Source organism: Babylonia areolata, chromosome 10 (assembly GCF_041734735.1).
Source record: "Babylonia areolata isolate BAREFJ2019XMU chromosome 10, ASM4173473v1, whole genome shotgun sequence".
Taxonomy (NCBI): domain Eukaryota; kingdom Metazoa; phylum Mollusca; class Gastropoda; order Neogastropoda; family Buccinidae; genus Babylonia; species Babylonia areolata.
In genome coordinates this window covers 21,493,921-21,503,920 of record NC_134885.1, presented here as the reverse complement: position 1 = coordinate 21,503,920, position 10,000 = coordinate 21,493,921, and the positions used below count along the sequence as shown (strand labels likewise).

Genomic DNA, 10,000 nt, shown 5'->3' with positions numbered 1-10,000 from the left:
AAATAACATCGTAGACCAGCTAAAAATGAAATTCATTGAATTACCTTTCTAATTACTATATATATATATATATATATATATATATATATATATATATATATGTGTGTGTGTGTGTGTGTGTGTGTGTGTGTGTGTGTGTATTCTATATTTTTTCTTATTCAATCCAGTGTCACTGACCCATGGTGTCTGTGTGTATTACCCAGGAGCTGGAGGAGATCTACATAGACACGAGCAACACGGTGAACGTGGCCATCGAGGGACACGCCTTGCTGCTCCTCACCAAGGTACACAGCACAGCACAGCACAGCACCGCACGGCACGGCAGAGTAAAGCACAGCAAGACACAGCACCGCACGGCACAGCACAGCACAGCACCGCACGGCACGGCAGAGTAAAGCACAGCAAGACACAGCACCGCACGGCACGGCAGAGTAAAGTACAGCAAGACACAGCACAGCACAGCACGGCACGGCAGAGTAAAGCACAGCAAGACACAGCACCGCACGGCACGGCACGGCAGAGTAAAGCACAGCAAGACACAGCACAGCACAGCACGGCACGGCAGAGTAAAGCACAGCAAGACACAGCACAGCACAGCACGGCACAGCAGAGTAAAGCACAGCAAGACACAGCACAGCACGGCACAGCAGAGTAAAGCACAGCAAGACACAGCACAGCACAGCACGGCACAGCAGAGTAAAGCACAGCAAGACACAGCACAGCACGGCACGGCACGGCAGAGTAAAGCACAGCAAGACACAGCACAGCACAGCACAGCACAGCACGGCACGGCAGAGTAAAGCACAGCAAGACACAGCACAGCACAGCACGGCACGGCAGAGTAAAGCACAGCAAGACACAACACAGCATAGCACAGCACGGCATAATACAGCACAGCACGGCACGGCATAGTACAGCACAGCACGGCATAGTACAGCACAGCAAGACACAGCACAGCACGGCATAGTACAACACAGCAAGACAGCACAGCACAGCACGGCATGGCACAGCACAGCAAGACACAGCACGGCACGGCATAGCACAGCACAGCACAGCACGGCATGGCATGGCACAGCACAGCACAGTACAACACAACACAGCACAGCACAGAAAGCACAACATAGCACAGCACAACACAGCGACACAGACACGAGCAACACGGTGAACATATCTATACAGAGGGATACCGCCACAACACAAAAGCACCACATCACATCGCACACGCACCAAACCACTCCACATAACATCACGACGCAAACCTAAACAATACCTATACCACACCACAAGGCATCTCACCACACTACCACCACACTGTCCTGTACTACACCACACCACACCGCATCACACCGCGTCACACCAACACATACTACACCACACCACACCGCGTCACACCAACACATATACTACACCACACCGCACCGCGTCACACCAACACATATACTACACCACACCACACCGCGTCCCACCGCATCACACCAACACATATACTACACCACACCACACCGCGTCACACCAACACATATACTACACCACACCGCGTCCCACCGCATCACACCAACACATATACTACACCACACTACACCGCGTCACACCAACACGTATACTACACCACACCACACCGCGTCACACCAACACATATACTACACCACACCACACCGCGTCACACCAACACGTATACTACACCACACCACACCGCGTCACACCAACACATATACTACACCACACCACACCGCGTCACACCAACACATATACTACACCACACCGCGTCCCACCGCATCACACCAACACATATACTACACCACACTACACCGCGTCACACCAACACATATACTACAACACACTACACCGCGTCACACCAACACATATACTACAACACACTACACCGCGTCACACCAACACGTATACTACACCACACCACACCGCGTCACACCAACACATACTACACCACACCACACCGCGTCACACCAACACATATACTACACCACACTACACTGCATCACACCAACACATATACTACACCACACCACACCGCGTCACACTGCATCACACCAACATATATACTACACCACACCACACCGCGTCACACTGCATCACACCAACACATATACTACACCACACCACACCGCATCACACCAACACATATACTACACCACACCACACCGCATCACACCAACACATATACTACACCACACCACACCGCATCACACCAACACATATACTACACCACACCACACCGCATCCCACCGCGTCACATCAACACATATACTACACCACACCACACCGCATCACACCAACACGTATACTACACCACACCACACCGCATTACACCAACATATATACTACACCACACCACACCGCGTCCCACCGCATCACACCAACACATATACTACACCACACCACACCGCATCACACCAACACATATACTACACCACACCACACCGCATCACACCAACATATATACTACACCACACCACACCGCGTCACACCGCATCACACCAACACATATACTACACCACACCACACCGCATCACACCAACACATATACTACACCACACTACACCGCATCACACCAACACATATACTACACCACACCATACCGCATCACACCAACGCATATACTACACCACACCATACCGCGTCCCACAGCATCACACCAACACATATACTACACCACACCACACCGCGTCACACCAACACGTATACTACACCGCATCACACCAACACATATACTACACCACACCGCACCGTAGCACACCAATACACCACACCACAAAACCACACCAGAAGCCGCCGTTGTTTGACATTCACAAATAGTAAGTAAAATCTTCTCTTTTGTTCTTTTTCTTTCTTCAACCCCCACACCCCCACCCCCTCGTCCCCCCTCACCCCTTCCGGTTGCGAATATTCTCACGTCACAGACACGCATTGCCAGTTTCCAGTGTGTGAAGGGAAAACCGAAATCTACCAATCGCTGACTCCGACACAAACACGTCTGTCAAATGTCGCAGACGACATTATCACAACAGACGGATAAATTTGTCAAGTTAGTATAAGTTATATGTGTATAGACTCATCAGTGTTCTTATTAGGTTGCTCATTTTTTGTAGAAACAGATATATACCATCGGCGCAGTTTCTCGGTTATAGACAAACAAAAAATTGACCTCTTTATCTCGAAAAGAATGAATCGTTTAATCACGAAACAAAAAAGAGAAATCTCGCTTCCCTTGGGATGTAGCTCACCATCTCATCCTTATCCTATGGGCATGGTGGGGTTTTTGTTGTTTGTTTTTTTCCCCTCAGAAGTTATGAAATCTGGTTGTACCAAGACAAATGAACAGTAATGGAGAAAATGACCTTGTTAAGATTTATGTTTTCTGCACTGGTGGAAGAGCGCTTTTATATGAAGGGCCCAGGGCAGAGTTTTCGAATCAGGTAAGTAACATTTTCCGGGCCGAAATATTGACCATTTCTGAATCACCTTGCAGTCAATTGACAATAAACCAGTGATATGGAGGAGGAGGAGAAGAAGAAGAAGAGGAAGAAGAAGTAGAAGAAGAAAGTAGAGGAGGAGAAGAACAACAGCAACAACAAAGAAGACGAAGGAAAAGAGAAGAAGAAGAAGAAGAAAATGATGATGATGATAAACAGGTCATTGTAAAGAAACATTCTGGCGGAAAAACCCCACCCAAAACTAGTTTTACCTTCGCCAAAATGATTATTTTTTTCGCTCGGGTTTGTTTGTTTGTTTGTTTCACTGTCAGCATGATGACTTGGAAAAGTTGCGGAAGGCCTTTTTGTATTATTATTATTATTATTATTATTATTATTATTATTATTATTATTATTCTTTCAGTGGTTCTATGTCCTTATCTTTTCATATCGGTTTTGTTGTTGACTTTTAATGTGATTTGTTCAGGCGACAGAACAGCGACGTCGCTTTGAGGACCAGCTGAAGATCTGTCGTCAGGTCAACCCCCAGCTTGACCTTGCCTTCTTTGTCAAGGCCATCAGTAACCATGACAACCTGCCAACCTTGCAGCTTCCGCTCCACCGCTTCACTGCCGTCAACACCGAGTCACCGCAGTTGCAGGTGTGTGTGTGTGTGTGTGTGTGTGTGTGTGTGTTGTCTGTGTGTGTGTGTGTGTGTGTGTGTGTGTGTGTGTGTGTGTGTGTGTGTGTGTGTGTGTGTGTGTGTGTGTGTGTGTGTGTGTGTGTGTTTGTCTGTGTGTGTGTGTGTGTGTGTGTGTGTGTGTGTGTGTGTGCTGTGCTGCACTGTGTTGTGTGGTGTTGTATTGTGTGGAGAAAGCCGTGTTGAGGGGTGTGGGGTGGAGGAGCGGGAACGTTTGTGGGATGGTGTGACTGTCAGGAAACAGGCTTGACAAGAGTGTTGTTTTTGTTTTTTTTCCTTTGGTCGTGTGAGTTCGTGTTGCATTTGTGTCCACCCTGCCTTCCCGCACCTCCTCTTTTTTTCTTCTTCGTTTCATTTTTATTCTTTCCATTAATTTCTTTTCCTTTCGTTTCTTTCTTCCTTTGTTTTCTTCGTTTCTTTTTTTCATGCCCCACTTTCTTTCTTGTATTTTTTCCCTCGTTCTATTTTTCTCTTTTTTTCTTCGGTATTTTTTTTCCTACTTACTTTCATTCGAGTATGTTCTCTTTCTTTTTTTGTGTGTACATTTTCTTTCTGTGTCCTTTCTTCCCTCTTTCTATGTATTTTTTTTTCTCGTATATTTCATGTTTATTTGGGTACTTTATCAAGTCTGACCAAAAAATCTATAGCCTCCATCCCCCTTTCCGTTCTTCTGTTGTATAGTTTCTCTAGCTTTCTATGTACATTTATTTATACGATAGTTTTATCTTTCATTCCTCTGATTCAGAGCTGCGCGTGCATGTTCATGACTGATTAGTTAGAAGGTTGAGGTTTCGTTTTTTTTTTTTTTTTTGTGTGCATAAGATTCAGCACTATATGAGTATTTTTCCTTGTTAAGTGGGTGCTTTGAAATGATATGGAAAAATAATGAAAAATTGAATTGAGAAAAATATTGTAATAAAAACATCAAACAATACAAAACGAATGAAAACGAAATGAATGTAGAACCCATCAACAAAATTCACTCAACTAAACAAATAAACAAAAAAAAAGTAAACAAACAGAATACAACGAAACAGATCATGTAAAATGAAACAAAGCATCCAAATTAGACAGGGAAAATAAAATGAAGTAAACTGAGTAAAATGTAAATGGTAAATTTGAAATAAACATAATATCAAACAGAAAGAAAGAAAGAATAGCCGAGACCTCTGATGATCTCTTGAAATAAAAAGGAGCCCAAAAGTTCTGACTGTCCTGTCAAATGGCTTCTTCTCCCCCTCCTCCTCCTGTTCCTCACGCAACTGCGTGAAGTGTCACTGTGACACCGCAGCAAAGAACTGTTCGCCCGTTTCCGCCAGGCGTGTCAAAGCCTGGGTCTCTGCAAATGGTTTTCCCTGTCCACACTGCCATGTTTCTTTGTCCATCGTTCTGCCATGTTTCTTTGTCCATCGTTCTTGTTTCTTCTGTCTTCCTGGGTCTGTGCACGTGGATTTCTCTCTCCTTTCTGCCATGTTTCTTAGTCCATCGTTCTTGTTTCTTCTGTCTTCCTGGGTCTGTGCACGTGGATTTCTCTCTCCTTTCTGCCATGTTATTCAGTCCATCGTTCTTGTTTCTTCTGTCTTCCATCGTTAAGGGGCAGCAACAACACCATAACCGACAGCTGACACGTCGCAAACTTCCGCCCGCAAACACAGTCTTTCTTTTTTTTTTTCTTTTTTTTCTGACAGTCTGCGGGTTTCAATCAGTCCGCAACAACTTGTACAAGACGCAACTTTTTTCCCCTGAAAGTTACAGTCCAATTGACGATGTGCACAGGAGCCTCAGCCTTTGCAGTGTTTACATGTGTGGAAAAAAATTCAAACAAGAAACAGAAACGAACAACTTCCAGTCAATGTTTCGGTTTCGATACTGCCTAAAGAAACTTCCCTGTGAAGTTTCTTTCTTTTTTTTCTTTTTCTTCTTTCTGTCACTGTCTGTCTTTCTGTCTGTCTGCCTGTTGCCTGTCTGTCTGTCCGTCAGTCTTTCTCTCTGTCTTTGTCTGTCTGTCTGTTCTCTGTCTGTCTGTCTGTCTGTCTGCCTGTCTCTGTCTGTCTGTCTCTGTCTGTCACTCTCTCTGTCTTTCTGTCTCTGTCTCTTTCTCGTTTCCCTTGAATTGGACGGAATCAGTTATTTTGCCACTTTTTTTTAAAAGCAATACCCAAGATACCAATAATTATAGAGGAATTTGTCTTAGTGATGTAAGCAGCAAAGTATTTGGTTTGATTATCAATAAGAGGTTACAAGAGTGAATAGAAGAAAATAACATTACTGGTGAGCATCAAGCAGGTTTCAAAAGAGGATATTCTGCCATAGATTACATGTTCACATTACTTGCAGTCACACAGAAGCAGTTTTCATTTAATCGTAAAGTTTATGTAGCGTTCATCGACTTTAAAAAAGCGTTCGATTTTATCAATGAATTATGGCCTATTTTGTTTAAAAATTGTATTAAAGGTAGACTGCACAAATGTATTAAATGTATGTACGATGATGTTAAATCAAGAGTTAGATGTGGTGCAATATTAACGGACTATACCAACTGTAGAGCAGGAGTAAGGCAAGGAGACCCATGCAGTCCAGTATTATTTTCTGTCTTCATAAACGAGTTGGCATTAGAAATTATCAACAATGGAAGGCATGGAGCAACATTTTTGAATGATCCATTTGAATTGTCCATTCTTCTTTTGGCTGATGATGTTATTTTGTTTTCAGAAACTGTTGTTGGCTTACAAACTCAACTGAACACAGGGCAGCTTTATCACTTAAATCAAATGTTAGCATAACATGTCCAAAAGTAATGTAATTGTTTTTCAAAAGGGCAGCTATCTAGGAGCAAGGAAAATATGGGTTTATAACGGTATTATTATGCCTGTGGTGAATGTTTACAAATATTTGGGAAATCTTTTTTGTTGTTGTTGTTGTTGTTGTTGCTCGTCTTAGTTTCGTAGTTGCTTGTAAAGATCTTGCTAGTAGGGCCAAAAATACTTAATTACGTTGTAGCCGGGTTGGCTACAATCTTTATTCGGGGCCAGCTTAGCAGACGACTGTTGTGACTCGCCGAAGGTTACAAAGGAAGTTTGTAAATCGGTCACAAGTTATCTCCCTTTACAGGGAACCGTATGATTTTTTCATCAATTTGTTAAATTATAAACACTTCCTTGTAGATGAGATTATAGTTTTTATGTTATTGGACTTCAGAAAGATCATACTTCTTAACTGTAATGATATCATTCGGCCAGGTAGCCTATAACTTTTTTAAACGAATATTTATGTGAATGAATTTTGGCGCGATCTTCGAAATCCACTCAGTTGAAACATATCAAAATACCTTCGTTTTCTATAAATCGATATAGTTGCCGTGGAATTGAGATTGTGCATTAAAATGTAAATGATTAAGCTTTCTTCTCGTGTACCGCTTTCCGTGTACACCTGAGTTATAGGCATGCGATAATACGAAATGTCTGACAGCATTTCGGCCCCACAAAACTATCTCTTCTTCAAGCCATTGGAATTCGTCAGTGCCGATTTGAGCAAAATACGTTTTTACAATACCTAGACATTTTTATAGCGTGTCTTGCAGATGTTTGCATTTCTGTTATCAATCTGATTCGTACCATACATGTATAGTTGTGCTGTAGTTGGTTTAAACGAAGTATTTCATTGTCGATCACGAGTGCCAAAAGCATCGCCAAGCGGTGCCGACACAGGAGCTGTCCGTTGAGTTTTCTCTTGAATTTTGACATAAAAAAATCTTTACTCTAGAAGCAGATTCTATAGATGATTTTTATATAGTTGGAATTCAGGATTTTCAGTTACTTAACTGTTGCAATTATATTACACATCGCGACGAATTAATTGTTGTAATATACAAAACGATACATGAACTCGTTAAAAGCTCGTTCATTCAGTGACGCTTTTTTTTTTTTTTTTTTAAATAGTTTTTAACTACATTACTTTTGTAGAAAATGGTTCAGCTTAAGAAAATGTTCGTCTCTTGTAGTTTTGTGTGATATATATTATATAATATGTCTATGTTAGTTCCCCGAGCCGAAAGTCAGAAGCCGCTAAATTTAGTCAACAAACACAAGCTTGGCCCTTCAAGGCTCGCTGAAGGCCGGTTTCGTGAGTCGCTTCGCGGCGCTGGCTTTGCGGTTCGGCGGAACATAATATAAGGAGTGAGCGAGTGCCAGACAAATAGAGAACTCTCCTGGCCTGGAAGATTGAGAAAATAAAAGAAGAAAACTAGCGCACTGCCTTCCCGAGTCTACCTTGCCTGGCTGCAGCTCTCTTCTGCTAACACCTTCTACCTGTCTTCACCTTCTCTAACACCACCTTGCCACCCCGTCACAACGTATCATGCATAAGTTATATGTTCTTAGTAATAATTCATTTGAGTTAACTGTTTGATGCACAAGTGCAACCAATTGTGCAGTATGGTTCTCACTTATGGGGTTTGCACGAAGCTGTTGTTCATTGAGTCTGTTCACATATTTGTAATTAAACGATTTTTGTGGGTAGATATGGACCATCTAGTCATCCTGTGGGGGGGGGGGCGGGGGGGGGGGGGGGGGGGGGGGGGGGGGGGGGGGGTGTTGGGCTCTGTGGGTGCGGTCAGGCCAATCCGCGCCCGGAGGGTTCTGACGCAGTGTGGACAGGGGATGGTGGCGGCTGTCGGGGACTTGCTGGCACTGCTTTTCCTGGCCTGTCTGTGTTGCTCTGCTGCAGCGATTCTGTTGGCCTCACAGTATTTGGCGCCTTTGTGGACAGCTGAATGCCACTTTGGTCTGTCCATTGCATTCAGCTCCCATGTGTCGTGGCTGATGTTGAAGGCCTTCAGAGAAGCTTTCAGAGTGTCTTTGATGCGCTTCTTTTGGCCTCCATGGGAGCGCTTGCCATGTTGGAGTTAGCCGTACAGCAGTTTCTTGGGGAGCCGGTGGTCTGGCATGCGAACTACATGGCCTGCCCAGCGCAGCTGGGCCTGCATCAAGATGTAGATGCTGGGCAAGTTTGCACGAGTGAGCACCTCTGTGTCAGGGATCTTCTCTTGCCACTTTATGCCGAGAAGTTTTCTGAGGCTGGTGGTGTGGAAGTGGTTCAGCTTTTTGGCGTGGCGTTTGTAGACCGTCCATGATTCACGCTGTTGTTCATTGAGTCTGTTCACATATTTGCAGTTAAACGATTTGCACCAAATGATTTGGTACACTGTGAAATAAATCTATGTGCAATGTCTGTTAACTCTACAATTAGTTGCATTTGCTATTGGTTAGGAATATTACAAATGGAAGGTTTTAGACTGCCATACAAGGCTTACCAAATGTTACATGAACTGGATAGTAGGGGAAAAATTAATTGGGCATCGCATCAAATGTGCGCCTCTGTTTGTTTAAACATGGTTTTGGACATGTGTGGTTAAATCAAGGAGTGGGCTGTGAAAGAGGTTCTGTAAATGCTTTTCGACAACGTCTGATAGATTGTAGATGGCAGGAATGGAATCAGCATATTTCTACCAGTGAAAGATTTGAGTTATATAGAACATTTTCTGTCTCGCATATTGTGAAACCATATTTGCTTTTGAATCTTGATAAACATATAAAATATATCACCTCGAGGTTTAGACTGGGTATTTCTGATTTGGTTGTACATCGGTATTGATACAAAAATGTTACAGAATCTTATTTGATTTGTCCCACGTGTAAACGTTCAAAAGAAGGCGAAGTTCATTTTGTTCTCAGTTGTGAAGTACTGAAAGAGATCAGAGAATCATTTATTCGACCCAGATACTATCGACAACCTTGTCTTTTCAAACTGGTTTTATTGTTGTCTTGTACTGACACTGATGTGCGAAATTAGTCTCTGCTTTTCTACAAAG

General features: G+C 43.3%; 1 protein-coding gene across 1 annotated transcript in view; it reads left to right on the top strand.

The window, feature by feature from the left end:
• Positions 1–10,000, top strand: part of LOC143286309 (uncharacterized) — a 481,716-nt gene that overhangs the window by 79,391 nt on the left and 392,325 nt on the right. Inside the window, exons 6-7 of the mRNA XM_076593847.1 lie at positions 204–284; positions 3,919–4,092. Coding sequence (XP_076449962.1) covers positions 204–284; positions 3,919–4,092 — 255 coding nt within the window. The remainder of the gene's footprint in view (positions 1–203; positions 285–3,918; positions 4,093–10,000) is intronic.